Consider the following 25,014-nt stretch of genomic DNA (forward strand, 5'->3'; position numbering starts at 1 on the left):
AACGGATATGAATGAACAAAAATTAGAACTTAGATTCATCATAATACATTCTTCTGATCTTGATATCAATAGTGTGTGACTGTGAGGTTGAGAAGCTTGTTTCCTAATCATCTTTAGTCTTTGGTTCAGTTCCACTGTGTTGCAACTTAAGCAAATGTCTCCTACTATAGCCCCAGGCCAACCAAAACCTAATAAATAGATTTAGTAGTTGGAATTGGAAACTGAAAGAAGCCCATTATATGCATATGTATGTATGTGTATTTGTGAACCCTTGTGATAATAGTAAACAAGCATTACTGTCGCACAAGTGATGTTTGTTTCCAGTCTTCTATGAAAAACATGTCAGGCCCTTAGGAAATATTTGTCTTACTTGGAAGCAGGTGAGGGTCGGCCACAGAGAAGGCATCTATCTGTCCATAGAAAATCAGTCTCAACAAATTCCATCTGACCCTTGTAAGCATGGATAAGTGGATGCTGAATAATGATGATGCCTGTGTGGGTGTAAAAGTGCATTATTTGATAAAAGTGCAAAAAAAATTAGTTTAAGAACCTAACTTCTTGGCAAAGAACATGAAATATTTTTTTAACTGATCCCTTGTGATAAGATTATAATTTTCAGGCCTATTCAGATTTTATGTCTACCCTGATTTGATTGGGTTGTTCGCCAATCCTTATCAGGTGTTCTATAGGTATATAGTATCATACTAGAGTTATAAGTGTCTCACACAGCCATGTAAAATATACATTCTGAAGATGAATGAGGTCACTGGTCTAGAAAATTATAACCTTAATTAATAGCTAAATATCTTTGGCATTTAGACACTTGAGAATATATTAATTTACCACCTGTAATATTGTTTTCATAAGTATTTGTGTGTGTGGTTCCAATTATTGGTGTTTACCTCAAAATGGTATCAGTTTTTTAAAGATTACCAGTTTCCATATGGAAAACTTTTTTGTTTCTATTCTTTTTTGAAATATATATTTTTATCAAAAGCAGAAATGTGATTTTAAAAAATTAACAGTAAAAAAACTGTATAGCTTTTAATTTAAAAAAAAAAAAGCTATTTATACACCAATGAAAAAGGCAGGTAATTCCAAAAATCTATCAAGATGGTTTATTCATCTTGCTTTAAAATTGGATTTCTGTCAGCAGCTGCTTTATTCTATATTATTCATTTGCTATTATTATTATTATTATTATTATTATTATCATTATTATTATTATTATTATCATTATTATTATTATTATTATTATTATCATCATCATCATCATCATTATCTGTGTTGTTATTGTTGAGTCTACCATCTCCTTTTGGTTTTATGTTTTTTATTTATCTTTATTTATTATGAAACACCTGTCCTCTAATTTGTTGTATCCAGGTTCTTGATAGCTATTGAACACCTGTCAACTGATTGAATTGATAAATAAATAAAATAAATAAGTAAAACAAATAGTAAATAAATAAATATGCCTATAGTAAAACAAACAAAAAAAAAATCGTCTGCTCTGTACCAGATCTATGCTATGAGATACATGTCATTGAATGTTATCAAGTCAGCAGTGAATTTGGTAACTAAGAAAATGATGCCATCAGATATTGGTGTATCTTGTTTTGCTGCAAAAATATCTATTTCTGTAGTTCTAAATTTGTGGAAGGTAGATAAAATTAAGTATGTCTTTTATTCTATTTTTATTTAGTGTTTTTTTTTAAATATATTAGTCCAGCATTTGGAAGTGGTGTTTTTTTTGGGGTTTTTTTTTTTGTGTATGTGAGCGTATACATGTACGTGGACTCACATGTATACACACACACACAGATATGTGTATTTAGGCATAACTTACACGTTTAGAGACACACACATTTGCACAGGCATACATATGTGTGTATATCATCATCATCGCTTAATGTCCACATTTCCATGCTTGCATGGATTGAGCAGAGTTTTTTGAGCCAGATATTCTACAGCCAGATTACTTTCCTCTCACCATCCCTCACCTAGTTCCAAGTAAGCTAATATTCCCTATAACCAGACATTTTTTCATGGAAGATTGGAAACGAAGGACATGACTTGCAGGAGGATTATACTTGTTTACAACTACCACCTGAAATCAAAGCAAGGAGACAGTCACACACACACACACACATTTATATGTGTGCTTCTTTCAGTGTCCATCTATCAAATCCACTCATGTGAGACTTTGGCTGAGCTGAGCCTATAGAAGACACTTGCCCAATATGCCATACTGTGGGGACTGAACCTGACACCATGTGGTTAGGAAGCAAACTTCTTACCACATAGCTATGCTTGCACCTGTTCCTGTATGTATGGTACTTTTCTACTCTAGGCACAAGGCCTGAAAACTTTGGGGTGGGAGCCAGTTGATTAGGTCAATCCTAGTACGCAACTGGTACTTAATTTATCGACCCCGAAAGGATGAAAGGCAAAGTCGACCTCAGCGGAATTTGAACTCAGAACGTAACAGCAGACGAAATACTTCTAAGCATTTCGCCTGGCATGGTTCCTATAGGAATTTGTAACTCAAGGTTTCAACACTTGTTGTCACTTGTCCAGCATCTTGTGATCAAGCCTGGAACTTACTCTATCAGTTGTTTTTGATGAGCTGCTAAGTTACTGGGATTTAAACAAACCAGCAGTGGTGAACAACAAATACAAACATAGACAACAGACGTTAAATGATGATGATGATGATGATGCATATGTATACACACACACACACACACACACACACACACACACACACACACACAATGGGCTTCTTTCAGTTTCTGTCGACCAAATTCACTCAAGTCTTTGGTTGGCCCAGAGATATAGTAGAAGACACTTGCCCAAGGTGTTGCACAGTGAGACTGAACCCAGAACCATGGGTTCAGTTTCACTAATATTAATCCCTTTGATGATGCCAAGTGAAATAAATTGTCTGCTAGCTGGGTTTGAACTCGTGAACTTAAGATCCAGCACACTAATTATATAACCACCTTGTGGTGTTAGGAATACAAAATTTGGGGGTGAGGAGGGAAGAATATACATACAGATATACACATACACATTATCACTTGACCAATTAAGTAATGAATGAAGAAAATAAACAGAATTTATGTACCTATTTTCTTAATTCTTCAAATTATGTGAATTTTTATCTTTCTGCAAATATTGTTGAATGCTTGCACAAACATTCGAGGCTTTGGAAAATATTTAATGTCTCCACTATTTCACTGCCAAGCTGATATGAAAAGATAAGGAAAAACACACACACACACACACACACTATTCCTGCCTGAAATAGCATATGTCTATCATGTAAGTTTATCATTAGATGAAAACACAAAATTTTTTTATTTTTATTCCATTTGTTAAAACAGGTTTCGTTTTATATATATATGTGTGTATATATATTTTATTTCTGTATGTGTACTTATAAGAATCTGATTGGGTACCATGGTATAACTAATGTAATCTTTCTGGTGTTGTAAACCCCATAAAAAGGGCTCAGTCACTCTTTATCATATGTTCCTCACCCCTATAAATACACGTGTGTGTATGTGTGTATTACATACATTATATATATATATATATATATAAAATGTGGTATGTACAGATAAGACAAGTTGCAGATGTTTGATAATAAAGGATTCCGCATACAGTAACTGTAAAGTATGTCTTTCTGTTCTGTTCTGTTATGTGTGTGTGTATGTGTGTGTGATTCTGTGACCCACTCCAAAGACAACCAAGCCATCTAATCTAATGTATCGCAATTTTTTTTCTTGTGTAAGAGGATTAAACATCAGATTGCAGACTATCAAAGTATATATGTCAGCTCTATAGTTAGTTTAGCATTGCACCACCAGTTCCATTTTCTGTCTTTCTCTCTTTCTCTCTCTTTCTCTCTTTCTCTCTCTCTCTCTCTCTCTCTCTCTCTCTCTCTCTCATATCCCCACTCTCTCTCTTTTGCTCTCTCAGCCTCCCTCTCTTTCTCTCTCTCTCTCTCTCTCTCTCTCTCTCACACACACACACACACCTATATTTACCCATCTTTGTTTCTCTCTCCCTCTCAGGCTTCTAGCCAACCACAACTCTATAACCAGGATGTCCTACTCATCTCATTCATCACAACTGCCTGGTTTCAGGTTCAGTCCCACTGAGTGGGCAAGAGTCCTCTTCTGCACCCTTGGTTTAACTAATGTTTAGTTAGAAGTCATTGACAGAAATTGTGTACAATTGGGAAAAATCTGTTCAAAAGTTCATTGTGTGTGTCTCCACACGTCCTTGTATTGAGACTGCTTTGGCAGCAGTGATGGAAGATGTGGAATAAAATACCTTTCTTGAAAAGTAAGGGTGGTCATCAAGATGGCTTCTAACCATAGAATATACCACAAGAAAACTATGCTAACTCATTTCAGCATGGGAAAAAGCCAACATAAAGTTAAAATGAAAGAAAATGGGACACAAATCTCTCATCTTTTATCTTTAACCCATTGCTGTTGTCCAAACTACACGCTATAGTCTAAATTATTTTCTAAAATTCATCTCTGTCTTATGATTGTTTTAAGAAAGACCTAACTGAAGGTTTTATGTTGGAATAAAGAAAATTTATTCTGGTTTCATGAACAGAGAACTTGAACACATCTTCCAATGGTCATATAACAGCCTGGTTTCCTTATATAACACAACTATACATTAACTACACACAACGAAGAAACAGTTTTGCTCAACAGACTTCCTGTATATGAAAATCAATAAAAACCATTAAAATCACTACTAATGTTAACCCTCTACACTCCCTAGGGGCCTTTTTTTTATTGTATTTGTACTGTCAACTTGACAGAGATGAGTATATGGCTATATGTTTTGCAGTAGTTTGGTTAGCTGAAGGGAAGATAGAGACAGCTGTCTTTCTCAATATGGTTTTTGTTAAATATGAACATAGAAGATAATTGATTCTTTGCCAATATCACAAAAAAAAAAAAAAAAAAAAAAAAATTGACATTAAGATGCAACATGGGTTAAAATATGTGGTGTATTCTATTTTTTTAGAATAGATACTCTGTATCCCTGTAGAAGGTTGGAAGGTGACTAAAAATGATGGTATCAAGAAGGGCATATGTCTAACCTCATATGGAAAAGCAGACATAAAAATGGTGATGATGATGATGGTATATTATGAGATATCACTGATGCAAATTTAATGTTACTAAATCCCACCAAACCTTTGGATTATTTGAAAAATTAATTGAAAAATAGTGTATTTCGTTAGAAGAGATGAATTAAGATGTGAGATTAATTAAATTGTGAGATAAATTAAGATGGGTGGAGTTGAATTAAGATAGGAATATCAAACCATGAGGTGAAATGCTTATAAAAATTACATCACTTGATGAATGAGATGTAAGAGTAACTCTCACCTGAGATAATGGAATGAAGAGGTAAAGCAAAATTGAAAGAAATATAGTTTTAAAAAAATAACGATTAAAACAAATAGATAAAACTAAATATCTTTTCTAAAATTATTATTAATCAGTTTGGTGTAATCTTTTTTTTCAATCCTGTTAATTAATTCCAGATCAATTCTAAAATTAATATTAATTAGTTTGTAGCAATTGTTTCTAATTTTGTGAGTTAATTTCTAATCAGTTTTAGAATTAATATTCATCAGTTTCGAGTAATTTTTTCCACTTCTGTAAGTTAATTACTGGTTTCTTTTGACTCTGTTATTTGCTCAATGAAATATTTTAAAGTTTTGTTGAAATTGCTTTTTCCTTTTTTAATTTTTTTTTTTTTTTGCATTCTTCAGAAAAACTTTCTTTGGTAGTGTCATTGTGTATCATGGAGTACACTAGAATAATTTACCACTACATTTTTCAAATAGACATAAAACTGTAGTTCGTTGTGAGTTGTTGAAAAGGAGTTGTGACACTCATGCCATTCCCAATAGCAATGTAGCTGAGACTGAAATATAAGCAGCAAGCCTTACCATTTTCTCCATTTCCCAAGTTGAAATTCTGAAAAGGGTTTGTGACAATCTATTGGTAGGTCTTGACAGATACATTTATGTCGATTGGGACAGTCATATCAATGAGGAGGCATGATTTTTGTCTGAAGTCTTTCAATATAATGTTTGGCCTATTTGCATCTATCTTTCTGTCAGTTTGAATAGTGAAGTTCCAGAGGAGTGAGATGGGATCATTTTCAAGCACTGGAGGTGGCTTGTGTTCCTACCAGTTTTTATCATGGGGGGCATGTCCAGGTTTTTGCAAATTACCCAGTGGATATATTGTGCTGCTCTATCATGCCTGTTGAGATAATCTAGAGGCACAAGAAGACTGCACATGGAGACAACATGATCAATGGTTTCATTTTGTTATTTACATACATGACATTATTATTATTATTATTATAAAACTGATACTGTTGTTTTCACTGCGTCTTACTCTCAATTCTCTTCTCTTTCTGTATTCTGTTTTAGTTAAAACTGGGTTTTAACTGGCCGTTGCCAGTACTGCCAGACTGGCCCTCGTGCCTGTGGTATGTAAAACCACCCGCTACACTCTCGGAGTGGTTGGCGTTAGGAAGGGGATCCAGCTGTAGAAACTCTGCCAAATCAGATTGGAGCCTGGTTCACCAGTCCTCAGTCAAATCGTCCAACCCATGCTAGCATGGAAAGCGGACGTTAAACAATGATGATGATGATGAGGATGATGGGTGACAGGTAAACCCAACATGAAACCCAGCCTAATATCACCGCTGCCACCACTTATTCCTTTGGTACCTTTAACTGCATTCTGTTGCAAATATTCAGACCAGAATCTATCTCGTCTTCTTGCATGCTGAGTATCATTCCCATAAGTCTTACCATTCATATGGGGGTTTTAAAAGTCATAGGTACTGTCTCTTTTTACCTGATTAAATAATTGTACTTTATAACTGTGACCCAATATCAAATTCCTCATGTTCAAATGTCTTCTTTTCTGAATAACATGTAAATCTATCAGATGACAGGGTGAATGGGAGACTAATGACATTTCAGCTTTTCAGCTGCAGCCATACATCCTGTTGCTTTTGTTGATTTTTTTTTTTTTATCTTCATGCACAGTGTATCTAAGACTACATTATCCCACGAGGATTTTTTAAAAAAATATTTTTCTTCCTGAAACTAGTAAAAGATTAAACCTTTTTAAAAATTATTTTTCATTCTGGTGGCACGTAATTCAAAAGAGATTTAGCTACTCTTCAACACCTTAGCATTTAATCTGCCCATATCCAGCCTAAATGGTCTACTGACCAGATCCAACCTCTCACACCTACCCTACAATGTCATTCTAAAATAGACAAACGCATCATTGAAATCTTGAAGGTGGTGCTCCAGCATGGCCACAGTCCAGTGATTGAAACAAGTAAAAGATAAGATTCTTTTCCTTTAATTAACCTGTTTATTCGTGTTATACCCCAACACAGCCATCCCTGTCTTAACACACTGGCAAATACCTCGATGCTCAGCAGCTTCTCTGCCTGAACTTAGGTTATGAAGTCTTTCACATGAATTAAGCTTAAAACCAACAGACAACACCTAGCTAGCTCGTTTGCAAATGTTCTCTTTAACGATATAAAATATATTATAATTTATAAGTCGTTTCTGGTGGAGAATGTTCTGTTCTGTTAATAAATATTTATTGATAAAAGCGAAAAACCAGGTGATATCATAATATATTTGCTCTGATTCACGACTGAAATGGAGGGAATATTGTATTTTCTTATTTGAATTTCTTATTTGAAGGAGTGGCTGCTATTTCTAGAGGATTGATCAACCATGGACAAGTTATCTCTACGTAGTTCCCTTACATGATCATTCAGTTTATTTGAAATAGCAGCTAAATTTTCCTCAGTTCATACCATGCCCTTATTAAAAAGGTGGTGGAGTATATTTGATGATGTAGTCTTAGATACAGTGTGGGGAAAAAATACAAAAAAACAAAAGAAAAGAAAAGAAAAAAAAGAGAAGATTATCACAGCTGGAGTGTCTTTTGATCATACTGTAGCTGCTTGATCAGAGATAACTTGGGGCTAAACGACCACCATGTAGATGCTCCCCCATGGGCTTGTTCAGGTAATGTTGTGTGAAGCAGGGTTGCAATATAAAATAATATTTCTCAAACAAACAATCAAATTCAAATAAATTACCAGAAAAATGATGCCGTTTTACCAGAATGTTTCTTAAGAATTAGCAAGTGAAATATTTCTGAGTCTCTCTCTCTCTTTCTCTCTCTCTCTCTTTCTCTCTCCCTCTCTCTCTCTCTCTCTCTCTCTCTCTCTCTCTCTCTCTCTCTCTCTCTCCTCCCTCTCCCAATTCTTTGAAAGAGTCTTAATGTGTAAGAAAGAAATTAATAACTATATATTTTTTTTCTTCATTCCTTTCATGTTCTGTTTGTTTTATGTTACATTATTAATTTCAAAGCATGCATCTTTGTATAAAGAAATTCTTTCCCACCAACTGTGCACATGGTAACATTCTACCATTCCTTGTGTAAGCAAAAAAAAAAGAAAGAAAGAAATGAAGTCATGGCTTATTACCTCTCTCTAAAGACAGCAAAGATGCTATGTGTATATGTGTGTGTGGTTGTGTGTTTCATTTTCTCTTTCTTAGAACATATTCTAGTTAGTTATATGGCTGGAAGTTGAATTGTTCCTCCATGTAATTCCTTACCGACAGACAGACAGACAGATAGACAGACACATGCAATTAAAGGTTTTTAAGTAAGCGATATTGGAAGTTAATGTGTGAAAGTTCAGGTTCTTCTATTGATTTTCATAATGCAGGAGAGAGAAAAGTGTATGTGTGTGTGTGTGTGAATTTTTGAATGATGTGATGTATGTAGAAGGCAACTTTTCCAATTAGCCAATTCTTCAGCATGATTTCAATTCTTAGCTTCAACTGTTTTCTTTTCGTCACCCCACAACACTTACATTGCTAAAGGTATCTGCAACATGGCTCCCATTTTCTTTTTCCCTCAAAGCGTAAAAATGCTTACATTTTCATGCTTTCAAAAAATAATTGAAATCCATTCTATTAGAAACTGTTTCTTTTCTTTTTCTCCCCCGAGAAATGTAACAATGGAAACGTTTTCTTTAAAAATACATCATCATCATCAGTTCACCTCCACTGTCCAGGCTGACATGGATTTGACCAATTGCTCTGCTCATTCACCATATTCAAGGGTACTGCTCACCTACATGGGCCAGAGGACCATATTGTGCTCATTTGCTTCATGTGTGTGTATACATGTATGTGTGTATGTATGCATCTGTGTATGTATGTATGCATCTGTGTATGTATGTATGTATGCATGTGTCTGTGTGTATGTATACATGTGTGTGTATGTATGCATGTGTATGTATGTATGTATGCATCTATATGTACATGTGTGTATGTACGTATGTGTGTGTATATATATGTAAGCATGTGTGTATGTATATGTGTGTGTGTATATGTATGTATGTGTGTGTGTACGTGTGTGAATGTATGCGAGTGTATGTATATGTGTGTATGTATGTATCTGTCATCCTAAGTGCCACACAGTAGGACTGAACCCAGAACAGTGTGGTTTGGTAGCAAACTTACCACACAGCCATGCTTGTACCTCTATATAACAATGCTACAGCATGGCCACAACCTTAGCGCTGAAATGTATAAAAGAATATATAGTCATCATTTAACATCCATTTTCCATTCTAGCATGGGTAGGACTGCTGGCACACGTATATATATATATATATATATATATATATATATATATATATATAAACACACGTTTGCTCATGTATGTATATGTATTTCACATTAGCATTTATCATAATCGCTATCAATTTCTAATTAGTTGTTGACCTTTTTCCCTCAATAAGTACCTCAGACAAATTAATATTTAACCTTGGGAAGTTCATTTGTGTCGGTTCATCTTATATATGTATGCGTGTTTATATATAAACAATTAAAGTACATTTTCATAGTTTATGGAACATTTAAAAAAATTTATCGCAATTGTGTTTATGTATGTGCTCCTAAGTATAATGTATACCTAAGATTAATATATGTGTGTATTATATTGTGTTTATACCTAAGATTAAAGTGTATATGTGTGTTTGTTGTTTTTGTTCAGTTTGTGATATAAAACATAAAAGTGCTAAATGCAGCAAAATCCTGGTGTTAAATAGACTGTCTCGTGGTATTCATTCTGACACTCTGCGGATGCTCTGGCTTCAGATTTGTCAAGGTCGACTTTGCCATTCATCCTTCCAAGTTCAGTACAGTCTTGAGGTTGATTGTTCCTCCATTTCTCTCTCTCTCTCTCTCTCTAACTCTCTCAGTCTCTCTCTCTCTCTCTCTCAAAGGAATGGGACCTGCTTGGTTTTACAATATTCAAAGCGTGACAGTGTCACTACACCTCAAACAGGTGTTGAATATTCATAGCAGGAATATATATAAATATATATGCATGATACACACATGTCATTATATTACACATGTGCGAGATCATGAGTTCGATCCCTGGCCTGGTTGGTGTGTTGTATTCTTGAGCAAAACTAATTTCATGTTGCTCTGCAGGTGGGAGAGTGTTAGAATTATTAGTATGTTGGCAGAAATGCTTTACAGCATATCTTCCAGCTCTCTACATTCTGAGTTCAAATCCCACCTGAAAGCCTCTCCAGTATTCACCCCAAGTTAAGTTTAGTCATGGTAGCTGAAGTGCCAGGAATCTATTTAAAAGCAATAGGGGAAGATATAGGCCCTCCTTGATCATATGAGGAGTGCTAGACAGGGCCTGCCTGAGGGCAGACCACTATTTGACGAGATTACATAATGTATATCATCATTTAACGTCCATTGTCAATGCTGGCATGGGTTGGACAGTTTGATTGGGCTGGCACATTGGAATGCTGCACCAGGCTCCAGTCTGATTTGGCATGGCTTTCTACGGCTGGATGCCCTTCCTAATACCAACCACTCCGAGAGTGTAATGGGTGCTTTCACATGACACTCGCTCAGGTACCATTTGCATAAGCATTACGTATGTATATATATATATATATATATATGTATGTATGTATGTATGTACATATGTGTCTACATATGATGTATACATCTCTGCGTATGTATATGTGAAGAACATACTAATTAATTACCACATAGGAAACGAAATGTCAATACCAAATACATTATCGTTAGTATGTGTTAGTGTTAGTACATCTTAATTTATATATAAAACTAGAGTGGGAGGGAACAGTGTAAATTTATTTTTCATTTTTATACTTTTATTTTATTTTTTTTTTGTATCTATTTTATTTGTACTTATTGTTGAAAAGGTCATCTCACTCCAAACTTAATTATTTATGCTTCACTGCTTAAAATGTTACCTCAATTATGAAGCAATCAAACGTGACCCATGTTATAGCATTTGAAGTATTGCCAAATTTGGATGGGAAGATGGGTTTATACAACATTGCCATAGACGTTTAGATTTTGAAACTATACTTGACAAATAGAAATTAAGAATTCTTCTTGCCCCCAGTTTTTTCTTTCTTTATGACCAAACTATATCTTGAAAGAAATCTTCAGTATCATTTACTTGTTTCAGTCATTAGACTGCGGCCATGCTGGGGCACCACCTTCAAGAATGTGAGTTGAATGAATCAATCCAGTACTTGTTTTCTTAAACCTGCTATTTATTCTGTTAGTCTCTTTTGCTGAAGTTACAGAGATGTAAACACACACACACACACACACACACACAATGGGCTTCTTTCAGTTTCTACCAGATCCACTCGCAAGGCTTCAGTCACCCCAAGGCTATAGTGGGGGTGGGGAGGTGTCTTTTGTCACAGTATTTGCTGAGAAAACAAAAAGACGGGTACTCATGAAACAACCGTTTGCAATATTTGTTCTGTGTGTAGATATAGACACTTCATTGTCACTCTTGATATCAGCAATACTGTGAACCAACGATTGGTTCTTTGGAAATCTCCAGTCAGCAATACTATTGTTCGAGTATCACAGTATAAAATTTCTATAAAAACATAAATAAATGGTACAGCTGTTGAAAATCAGAGACAGTATGACCAGGCATTGGTGCAGTAAATAAACAGAATATTGGACCGAAAACCATTGGTTAACAGATATTATTAATTCTGGTGGGTTGCAGAATAAATAGTCATTGAATAGCAAAGAAGTTTATTGTATAATGTTATATAGAATTAATGTAAATTATATTCTCAGAAATACTACTTTGGACAGAAATGTCTGTATTTGATGTACTATGGACGTTGTGTGTATGTGTGTGTTGTATACGTGCACATGTTTGGGTATAATGTCTTGTGTGTATGTGTCTTTGTGTATTGTTTCTATGAATGTATGTAGATTAGTTTGTATTTACTGCATATTGGACAGGGAAATGAATAATATTTATTGAGTGCTATGACTAGTTCTGTTGAGAGACAATAGATCCGTGAAGAAACAAGAAGTTAAAGAATTCCAGCTGCTGTGATTGATTCTTAGATATTCAGAAGTAGAAATCACTGGGTAACAGATGATAAAATATGGTACTACAAACATCACCAATTGAGATTGCAAGTATTGATAAAACCGTTTCAGTGTTTTGAAAGACTTGTATCAGATTTATTCTATTTCACCCAACATTATTTTGTTCAGATTATTAGATAATCTTCCAAAATTCTCTAACAAATTCAATCAGAAATAGTCTATAATATGGATGGAAAAATTTTTAGATAAGATTTTGTTCTTTTTTGAATCTATTTGAGTTGTTTTATTTGTTTTTAACCAATTTTTTTTTTAAAAGAACATGGAAAAATACTGTAATTTTTTTCACAATTTTCTAAAATTTATAATTCACTATTATAATGTTTTTGTGCTTTTTTTTTTTTTTGAATATCTTAAAATTTAATAAATCTATGTAACATGTATATATTGATAATTTAATTTTTTTTTTTGTTTTAGGGAACAGCCACTGTTCAGCTGTAGGGCCCATGTTTTTCACATGGGAGATCAGGAGAGTAAGAAGCACTGGATTCAGATTAGTAAAACGGCTGCAGTAGTTCACTTTTATTATGACAATGCTCGTGCCACGTACCGAATTATAAGTGTTGAAGACTCAAAAGTAAGTTCTTTTGGACCTTTAAATATACCATCTTTCATAATATTGTAAAATTGTTGTCAACATTCTCAGTCCTTGACCTTGTGATGTAGGATACTTTGCTTGTTCTGGATAAACTCTACAGTCATGTCTGTGTTAAAAAGCCACCAGTAACTGAACCTGACCAAGTTGTATGCAGGGTGATGAAACCTTCTGGTACTCTATCATTCAGTGTCTGTGCATTGCTGATTTGATGGTTTAGGTCAAAAAGCTGTTATTATGTGCAGGGCAGACTCAATTACCAGCTGAGTCTGTTCTCAAGTCCAACCCTGCACCGCCTGACTGGTAGCCATGTTAAAGAAAGTTGAGTAGTGGACATTGTTGAAGGTTTGAGGACAAAGTTTTTCATCTCAGATGAAGCTTTCAGCAACTTCAAGCACCTCTTCGTGATGAAGGTAGACTGGGAGTACTGACTTCAAGTAAATTTTATGAACTCGGGTGAGAGTGGCATGACTATATGAGCCTATTCTAGTTATGTATTGAGAACTGGGAGAAATCATTTGTGTGTTCTAGTGATTTTTATGATTCCAATATTTGTGGCAGACAGACATAAAGTCAAGTTGAATGACTTAACCTGATACTTATTTTTCCATAAATTATTTGGGAAAACCGACAGAAAATTGAGAACGACTTAAATCGAAATGACTTAATCCAAGGTATGCCTGTATTTTAAAACAAGGAGTTACTTTTCAATCACTCTGTATGTATGTATGTATGTAGGTAGGTAGGTATATATATATATATATAATCATCATCATTTAGTGTTTGCTTTCGATGCTGGCATGGGTTAGACAGTTTACCTGGAACTGGTAAGCCAGTGAACTGTGCCAGGTTCCAGTCTGGCTTTGGCTTGGTTTCTATGGCTGGATGCCCTTCCTAATGCCACCCACTCCAAGAGTGTAGTGGGTGCTTTTACATATCCCCAGTATCTAAAAGTACCCATGCCATGTGTGTGTGTGTGTGTGTGTGTGTGTGTGTGTGTGTGTGTGTGTATATATACACACACAGTTGTATGTATATACATTTATGTACACACACATGCAAACACACACACACACACACACAATCACACAGTACTATAAGCTACCAGACTTGATTTGGCACTTGGAAAGCTATATTTCTTTGCCTAAAAGCTAATTTTTACATTCACTTCACATTTCAATAGCAAGAATTGAATTATTTCTGTCTTTTACCAAAATCTCATATTATATAATCAATAACACACATACACACACACATGCACTCTCTCTCTCTCTCACCCTCTTTTGCTATTTCTCACCCTTTTTTGCCCTCTCTCACCCTCTCTCTCATATTTTTCCTTCCAAATTTGATTAGTCTTGTCCTTTTTAATTCTACTTGATCGAAGGTCCGACTTGAAGAATCAATCAAATTCTTTAAGTGATTTACTCTGAAGCAGTAAGCCAATTGTTTCTACATCACATCTTGGCTTCTCTTTATTTTCATCATCGTCATCATCATCATCATCGTCATCATCATCATCATCATCATCATCGTTATTGCTTTAACATGATATTCCCCTTCATTGCTCTTGAGACACAGTTTTGATTTAATAAGCAATCACCAGTTGCAAATATCTTTTACGTTGTCTGTTGTAGCTCTTTAATTTGATAAGAAGCCTCTGTTTGTTTTTTTTTCTTTTAAACATCTCTTTATCTATTTCTGGAGGGAGTTTTTTTGTTTGTCTTTTTTTATATCTGTTTTCTCTTTCCAATTTAATTTATTAATTACTTGTGGGTGGTGAAGTTATCTGTTACTATGAAACGTAGAAATAGATTTATTGCCAATAATTTTGTTTTGGCCGCTCTCTCAGTGTAGGCATAACTGTGTGGGTAAGAGGTTGAACTTTCAACCACCAGGCTGCATGTTCAATCCCACTGCACAGCACCTTAAGTGTTTTATGTCATAGCCTTGGGTTGACCAATGTTTTATGAGTGAAATTTGGTATAAGGAAACTGTGCGGAAACCTGTTCTATATGGATTTTTGGATTTTTCAGTCATTTGGCAATACTTATGACCTTTATTTGTCTTAGTGTCACTGTTAAAAATTGCCTGTCAAGCTCATAACTATAACTCTATGATATGATATATTAATTGATATACTACATGTATATATAAATATTGTTGTATTTGGGGATGGTCATGTTGCCAATTTAGCCAATGAATTCACATGCACTTCTGTGACCTCATCAGTGGTCCTTTGCTTTCTTCTTTCTTTTTTGTGTCTCTCCTTCCTAACATGTGACACAGAAGTGTAACGAAAGAACTCTGGCTGAAATACAATTACTATGAAATGAAGCTGAAGCAAGTGAACACCAAATATACAGTGCGTGTGTTTTCATTGACTAAATTGGCAACATGACCATCCCCAAATACAACAATATCTGTTCCAACACACAAGTTCACTTCAAGAACCTTTCAAAATGAATATACATACATATATATATATATATATATATATATATATATATATATATATATATATATATATATCCTAGCATATAACATCCCATATAGCAGTGTTTCAATTAAAGCTGTGTTTTTAGGAATGTATTTGAAGTACTAATTTAGGTATTATTTTAGTTATAGTCAGTTAAGTGTTTCTGCTTATTCTCTTTCTCTCACTCTCTCTCTCTCTTTTTCTCCCTCTCTCTCTTTCTCTCCCTCTCTCTTTCTCTCTCTCTCTCTCTCATACTGATTGAAAATTCATATTTCCAAACCAACCCCAATTGTAACAAAGGGAAAGTATTCAGCCATAAAATATTTAGTAATTAGATCACAAAAATATCAGAGTAGTTACATAACCATTCAACCGATGTCTGTATTAACAATAAAGTCATCAGGCAAGTGAAATAAGAAACGACAATCAATCAAAAATAACGAAGGAAAAAAAAAAGACTTTTGTTTGTGTTTATTAAGCAAACATGAAATGTGTTTGTAGTCTTAGATAAAACATATTACACGCTTCAGTGAACTGAACTTTAATAATGTAACAGACACTCCTCTCATTTTACAGATGATTGACTAGTGTTAAAAGATGTCAGATGTAAAATACCTACACTAATGATTGGTGCTAAATACCTGGATTGACAAGAGATATCTCAACAGTTTCAGGTAGAAAAATCAAAAATGGAAATGTGTGTTGTAATAATAATAATGATGATAATTTTGGCACAAGACCAGTGATTTTTGAGTAGAGAAGTATGTTGGAAGGAATATTGCTAGGCATTTTCTCCAACATGCTAATTATTCTGCCACCCCACTACTCTAATAGTAAGAATAATAATAATGATGATGATGATAACAAGAGCACTCAGAGAGTGCAAACCTCTGCCAAGGCAACACCAACGTCTTCTCAATGATTTGCCAGAGATTTTTAAAATGAGAATATCTGAAATAAACTTGACTGCCCTCACAAACGAGAATACTAAAAATGAACCTGACTGCTCTCAAAAATTAAGTAAAAAAAAAAGAAAAATAATCCAGAATTGACTTTAATATTTGGAATTTTATTTATTGAATGTGGAAGGACGAAAGTCACTGTTGAAATCAATGGGATTTTAGATTAGAGAGTAAAGAGCTGTAACAAACACTACAAGGCATCCTTCTGATGCTGCAATGATTCTACCAATCAGTCCTTCTGTGGCTAATATAATAATTAAAAAACATAATGGCCAGCTCCCCATTCGTGTGCTTAAGGAGAATACTTGACATCAAATGGCTGCAAAGGGTCCAAATGACACAATTGAGACAACAACGGGTGTCAACAGGATCAGTGACGAAATAAGACACAGATGCTGGAACTAGATTGGACACGTCCTCAGACAAGGTTGAGAAAGCGATTGTATGGTAGAACAAACGTGGAAGCCTGAAGGGGGAAAAGAACAGCAGGGCAACCCAGAACCACATGGCAAAGGACCATTAATAAGGAAAGGAGACGAGAAGGGTGGAGAAGCTACAATGAGACCCAAACAGTGCCAGGAAGCTGATTGGCGAGATCCTATTGCGGCCTTGTGTGCTTCATGAATGACATGGAGAGAAGTAAGTTGATTCTGTCCACGATGCCCTTCACTACAAAAGATTGGCTCTACGTCTTATCAAACTAAATCAATAATATTTTCTGCAAGATAAATCTTACACAAGTAAGTATACTTAGTAAACCAGTGTAATCTGTTCCTGCGGTGGGCTATACAGATAATTACTGGAAAGATTAATTAAGAAAAAGATTATTCCGTTCTACTTTTTATCTTCCTTTTACTTTTTCCTTGTTTCAGTCATTGGACTGTGGCCATGCTGGGGTACTGCCTTGAGGGGGTTTTAGCCAAACAGATTTACCCAAGTTTTTATTTTTTAGTCTGGCATTTATTTTGTCAGTCTTTTTTGCTGAATTGCTAAGTTACAAGAATATAAACAAACCCACTCCGTTTATCAAGATATGGGTGGGGTCACACAAACACACACTTGACAGGCTTCCACACAGTTTCCATCTACCAGATTCACTCCCAAGGCATTGGTCAGCCAAGGTCTGTAGTTGAAGACACTTTCCAAAAGTATTATAGAGTACGGTCAAACCTGAAATCACATGGTCATAGAATGAGCATCTTAACCATAGAGCTGTGCCTATTAAATGATTTCTTTTCTTCAAACATGAGAGCAATGTCACAAATGTTTTGAGGTGTGATGTGGTCAGTTATAGGAGAACCTGCAGAGATCTTAAGCCCTGCTCTTTCTCCTCCGACTATTTTACTCAAAAAGCAACCTCTTTTGCTAACGAGAAACTAATAAACATTACACAGTCTCATTACCCTCTTTCTCTAAAATCTAACTTTAAAAAAGAATTGTATTTATATAGGAAAGCAATATTACAAGTGTTTACTGATTTGTACACAGTGAAAGAATTAATACATGGATAATTAGTTGTTAATTATAATGGCATTATATTATTACTAACTGCTTTTGCATAAATTAGCAAATTAGATCGAGAGTGAAACTTTAATCATTATGAGACTGATATAAAAACAGGCTTCATTGTAAATCGTTACAAAGGGTAATGAAAGAGAAAGGTGATTGATGAAGATACAAAAGATTAATGTTGGTGTATTATGAATGAGACTCAATGCTTTTGATAAAATAATATTACAACGGACAAACTGGTTAATAAGTCCATTTTTGGTTCTTGCTGTTACTTTTTTTTTTTTTTGTCTTTATGTAATATTCATAATGCTGGAAATGCTGGGCTATTTTTGATGACATTTTCCTCTATAGACCAATTTGTTGTTACAATGGACCTTTTTCTGTTTGTTTGTTTTTTGTTTTTTTTTTACTTAACTAATTTATGGAAATATTGCAAAGAAAAATCTTTGTTTTGTAACTATAGCATGTGCAAGAAAAAAATTGTTTTGAATTTGTTGCCATTCTCTAAACAATTGTTTTAGATACAACCAATATATCTATCTATCTATCTGTCTATCTGTCTATCTATCTATCTATCTGTCTGTCTATTTATCTATCTGTCTGTCTGTCAATCTATCTATCTATCTGTCTGTCTGTCTGTCTGTTATTTAATAAACACAGTATATATTTTTATAAACTACTAATAGTTTCATGCAATAAAAACAACTCAGGCAGTATTTTATAGCAGATGTGGTGCCTTCATGCAATCCATAGGGTCTGCCCACATACCACAACAAGCTAAAATAGGACAATATAACATGAGAAAATACAAGAAAAGGCAAGAAGAACGCTGATGTAAAACATCAGAAAATGAAAAAGAAAAAAGGGGAAAATTATTTATGTTCCCTTTGACTGTAAAGTCAAAGGGCTGAATGGATAGGGGCCTAGTGTCTGCAGTACAGCTGCTGAATTTGGAGAGGGTGGTATTTTCCAATTCACCAACAGGAACTTAGCCATATATTTACATCTGCTAAAAAGGGACAAAAGTAAAGCCACTAATTTGATTAATCACATATGGGGTTTGTAGTATAACACAAGAAGACCACATTCAAATCAAGTGGGAAATAGTTGAAAGGTCCACACCATATGTCAACAGATCGAAAAACAATGAAAGCTATGAGTAGCTGAAACATCACAGATCCTTTTCAGGTTTAAGAACTCCACCACATTGCTGAATTCCAGATCTGAAATTTTCAGCGTATATATGTATTTGTGTTTGTCCACCCTGACCCCCACTGCTTGACCAACAGGTGTCGGTTTGTGTACATCTCTGAAACTTAAACGAAAGACACTCACAGAGTAAGCACTAGACTTAAAATTAAATATTGGGGTTGATTAGTCCCACTAAATTTTCCAAGGTAGTGGCCCCAGCATGGCCACAGTCCGAGTAAAAGATAAAAGTCTGAAAATTTGTTAAGTTGCAAATTCTAACAAAATTTTTCTGAAATTTGAATTTCACTAAATATTTTGATGAATTAAAATTTTTTTTTGTTTTCTTTTTGTTTTCTTTTCAGGCTGTTGTGAACAGCACAGTTACGGCGAGCATGGTTTTTACAAAGACTTCTCAGAAATTTGGCCAGTGGTCAGATGTTAGTGCCAATATTGTGTATGGACTTGGTTTCAGTGGAGAGAAAGAACTCAATCAGGTAAGCATATGAAATTTCGATGTTGTTTGCAAAATAAATGTCACAAGGGGTTGAAGGTGGGGTGGGGTACCACACAAGAATTCCTGCATGGTAATTTAGTCATTGATATACACTTTTTTCCTTTCTTTTGTAGTGGGTAAACTATGGTGAGGTGGCTATAGAGTTTGTAATTACATGATTTCAGGTTCAATGTCACTACACAGCACTTTGGACAAGCCCCCTTTAACCATAACCTTGGAACGAAAGTGTCTTGTGAATGAAATTTAATAGACCGAAACTTTGCAGAAGCTAGCTGCGTGCGTGCGTACGTGCGTGTGTGTGCGTGTGTGTGTGTGTGTGTGTGTGTGTGTGTGTGTGTGTGTGTGTGTGTGTGTGTGTGTGTATTTCGTTGAAATATCATCAATGGATGTAAACTAGAACAAAAAAAAAAATGTAATGCTTTTCAAGTTTACCATATTCCCGAGGAAAGGCTGTCAAGAGAGTAAATCTTGATGCACTATACAGCCAGGTCCACAAGGCTTACTGAAGCTGGCTTTTTTTTTTTTTTTAGTTGTCAAACTAACTATTTTTGTCTGGGGAAAGTTCTCACTTGCTAAAGTTAACACCTTCTTATAGAAGACTTAAGACCTTAAAGCTGCTCTCACCTGGTTCTGCCATCCACCATGGCAATTTGCTGTGATGTGGTTACTGTGCATGATACACCTTCTTAGTGCTGCAGACAAGAATTGGGTGTTATGCAGGGACCGAAGGGAGACAACTTGCTCCGAAGGGAGCATAACAACTGCTTCTGCCACAGGTGCAGACCCCATACACGCCATGCTAATTCACCTGAGAAAAACGGACATTATAGGCTGTCATTCTTTCTCTTTGAATTTGAGGTTTGCAATTATGTAGTTGTTGTTTAGTTCCACACTAGAACTGAGAGAAAAGATATATGATCGAAGTTGTTCCAGCCAATATGTAAATATGCAATAGAGGCTTTGGCTTGATGGAATTTGGTTGCTATTTCTAGAAAGTTGAGTAACAATGTAGTTTCCACATTGGCTCACTTTAACTGTATATGAATTAGTATATAGATCAAGTCACTCACACACACACTCACAGCTATGTGGTAAATGCATTTCCTTAACAACCATATGATATCTCATTTAGTCCCACTGTACAGCATCTTGGGCAGGTGTCTTCTACTATAGCTCCAGGTTGACTTAAAGCTTAGTAAATGAATTTGGTCAACAGAAACTATTGGAAGCTCATCATGTATGTATGTGTGTGTGTGTGTAAATGTTGGCATCCTATGGCTTTGCTTGACCAACGCAGTGTTATATTTACATTACTTGTTGACATTATGACCAGTTGCTCTGCACATTCAGATACCTGTTGATTAAGAAATCCCTTACTCGAAAAACATTGGTGGGAGCTATAAAACACACTGAAATACACCCTTTGTCCAACCTTGTTTAACATTTGCTTTCCAATGCTAGCACTGAAAGACATTAAATGTATAAACAACATATATATAACCATCATCATTTAATGTCCATTTTCCCATGGTTGCTTGGGTCAGGTTAAGACAGATTTTCTACAGCCGGATGCCCTTCATGTCACCAACCCTCTCCTGTTTCCAAGCAAGGCAATATTTCTCAAAATCGGCCATATTTTCCATACAACACTGGAAATAAACACTACCACTTACATGATGGTGATGCTTGCTTACAACTGTCATATGATGTCAAGACAAGGGTGTACACACACACACACACACACACATGATGAGCTTCTTTTAGTTTTCATGCACCAAATCCACTCACAAAGCTTTGATCAGCTTTGGGCAGCTATAATAAAAGACTTGCCCAAGGTGTCATGTAGTGGGACTGAACCTTGAGACCATATGGTTGTAAAGCAAGCTTCTTAACTACACAGCCACACCAGCACCTACTGATATGTTTTACTAAATTTTTGTTCCAGTCTGAGATTAATTTTTATTTTAATGTCTTCAGTAATTTTCAATATTAATTATATTCATTTTTTTTATTAATTTCAGTTCCACGATTATTTTGAGGAGGTGAAATTACTTACAAGAAAACATTCAAAATCTAAGCAAGAAATAAATGGTGCTATGGACAATGATACTTTGAAAAAAACAGGTACTACACCAGTCAACCCACTATGTCACACGAGGACATCAAGTCTTTCCTCTTTACCAGTAAGTAGCTTTTGTAAGCGATTTAGTGTTGTTTGTTTTTATTTTTAAAAGAAGTGTTTGTAGCTTTGGTGCAAGCTTGGCTGTGTGGTTAAGAAGATTGCTTCCAAAACATGAGGTTTTGGGTTCAGTCCTACTGCATAGTGCCTTGGGCAATTGTCTTCTATAATTGCCCTGTGCCACCTGATGGATTTGATAGAAAGAATGGATTTGTGAATGGAATTGATAGAGAGAAAATGCGAGCTTGAAGCAGTCGTTTTCACATGTGTTGCTCACAAAGTTTTTTAAACAAAAGAACGTGGTGATATACATTTTGTTCTGACTTTCATTTCATATTCCAAAGAAATATACGAAGAGTAAATATTTCAAAAGAAAGCAGAATCGATTTACCGGCTGATGCCTGGAAACAAGTAAATTTGGGTACTGGACATTGGACCCCTTTGGTTATAATGTATTAAAGGATACTCCACATTTGTATTGTCCCTGTAATTTACTGCTTCTGGTGAATCAACAGAGTTTTATATATATATAAAACTGCTGAGACTACTATTAGCCTTCCTTGGTTTTGTGAATGGGAGATGCTCAAATGCTAGAGATAGCAGCGATATGCCTGCTAGTGATATATATAGAATCACAATGTCTAATCAGGCATTGGTGTTGCAAACAGCCAATGGACTTATTGGAAAATAATTAATAGTGATAGAATAGGGTGATATTTATCCCCACTTAGAAATGGATGTTTGTGTTAGAACACAAAATGCTGTAGTATTCAGTATTATATTCATCTAACCCTTGCCGCAACGGGAAGACAAAACATACATGTACACAGGTAATTAAATAAATATCCTTTTATTGTCAAGTGTTTAATTTACTAAGAGGTTAAACTGAAATGCGTAGTTGACTAAACTTTACATTTCTTGAAAAAATTATGAAAGAAAGCAATTTCAGTAAAATTTCACCCAGGTGTTCTTGATGTCAGCTTTGTGTTTTACGTCGTATGTGCGTATGTATACACATACACATGAATATGTGTGTGTACATTATATTTATTTATATATATATATATATGCATATACGTGTGTGTGTGGGTGTATGTGTAAATATATATGTATATTTTATTCATATACATACATACACACACACACACACACACACACACACACACACACACACACACACACACGCATGTAAGCATGCATGACTGTATATAGTACACACACACGTCTGTGTATTTGTATACATTGGCGCGCGCGCGTGTGTGTGTGTGTGTGTGTGTGTATACATTCATTGAGACAAACATGTGATAAAATGCCATTAGATTCTATTCAATGACAGTCTTTGTTCACCTTAATGTTGATCCAAGGTTTATGTAGGTTTCATCTATCATAGTCAGAATTCCTTACTATTCAATGCAAAAGAATTATTTATTCATTCCTTCAAGTGTCGTATTTTCTATGATTTTACATGACCTTTCTGAATCAAAACTGTTTCACGTATATATATATATATACGTTTCGTGCTGATGTCATTTCCAAATTGATTAAACACAACAGCCACCAAACCAAAACATAAAACCAGCAACAATAATAACGAGGCATGTATATATTCAAACATCCATTGAAAATTTTAGTCTCAGGTATGTATGTGTGCGGGGGTGGGATGCACAGGTGTGCATTAATGTCTGTTTCAATAGACAGGTAACATGCTAGACCCACTCTCATCTCTTGGTTATTTGGTGGCTTTTCTGTCAGAAGTTCTCCTACTCTGTGATGAGCCTTATTTTTGTTGCTGGGTTAGAAAGGATGTGGGGGACCCTTTCCCAACCAGTAAGTTGGTGAGGAGGGCTCCAGTCACCACCAGGGCCAGATTAAAACCCATAGAGACCCTAAGCACTTCAAAGATTTTGGTGCCCCATATATATATATTTAATTCAAAATATAAACAATATTAAACCATAAAATGTCTGTTTTCCAAAATGAAACCAAACCAAGAGTAAGATGAAAAATATTGTTTGTTTTTGTATACTTCCACTTTATTTATATTTGAAAATTTTTTTACTTTTTTTCTTTAATTGCAAAGTCTTTGACCAGATCCTCACTATGGCACCATGGATACTTTGAAATATTTCTGATCACATAAACCATTTCAAATATTATTATTATAGCAAGTTTAGAGTGATTTCTTTTGTGCCATAAACCATTTACCATTTCTGTGGTGTTCCCTTTCCCGCGATGCCCTAAGCATGTACTTAATTTGCTTAATGGTTAATCCAGCACAGGTCACCACCTATACACCTATGAAAGGAATTGCACTGGGTTAATATAATACCAATCATCATCATCATCATAATCTGTCCATTTTAGTAGTGGATATTGATTGTCTCAATGCGAGGAGTTTATGAACCTCTTCCCCTATTTTCTGTCCCCAACAGCTGTGGTCTGTCCGTCTGCAGGTTTCAACTAAATTCAGTTGTTATTATTGTTCGTTGACCCCAGCTCAACCCCAATTAAGCTAGCTTATCTCTGATCAAAAGCTGTTCAGCTGAAAACATCATGTCTCTTTTATGTTTGTTTTGTTTTATTTTTTGTTTTTGTAATATCTTTGAGTCTATATTATCTCATGTGCCCTTTCCTTTTTTTAAGACTGTAAGGCAACAGGAACGTGAAACTCTGAGTAACAATTTTTGTGATATTTTTGCAGCTTTATAAATAAAGTGTATATCATCATCATCATCGTTTAACGTCCGCTTTCCATGCTAGCATGGGTTGGACGATTTGACTGAGGACTGGTGAAACCGAATGGCAACACCAGGCTCCAGTCTGATTTGGCAGAGTTTCTACAGCTGGATGCTCTTCCTAACGCCAACCACTCAGAGAGTGTAGTGGGTGCTTTTACGTGTCACCCGCACGAAAACGGCCACGCTCGAAATGGTGTCTTTTATGTGCCACCCGCACAAGCCAGTCCAGGGGCACTGGCA

The 25,014-nt window shown here is 35.2% G+C and overlaps 1 protein-coding gene across 3 annotated transcripts in view; it reads left to right on the forward strand.

The window, feature by feature from the left end:
* The window catches only part of LOC106870788 (homer protein homolog 1), a 129,793-nt gene that overhangs the window by 89,033 nt on the left and 15,746 nt on the right, over positions 1-25,014 (forward strand). For all 3 annotated transcript variants that reach the window (XM_014916989.3, XM_014916988.3, XM_014916990.3), the window contains exons 2-4: positions 13,025-13,184; positions 19,706-19,837; positions 21,879-22,040. In XM_014916989.3, the coding sequence (XP_014772475.1) occupies positions 13,025-13,184; positions 19,706-19,837; positions 21,879-22,040 (454 nt within the window). The remainder of the gene's footprint in view (positions 1-13,024; positions 13,185-19,705; positions 19,838-21,878; positions 22,041-25,014) is intronic.

The sequence above is a fragment of the Octopus bimaculoides genome, chromosome 15 (genome assembly GCF_046866305.1).
Source record: "Octopus bimaculoides isolate indiv1 chromosome 15, ASM4686630v1, whole genome shotgun sequence".
NCBI classification, from domain to species: domain Eukaryota; kingdom Metazoa; phylum Mollusca; class Cephalopoda; order Octopoda; family Octopodidae; genus Octopus; species Octopus bimaculoides.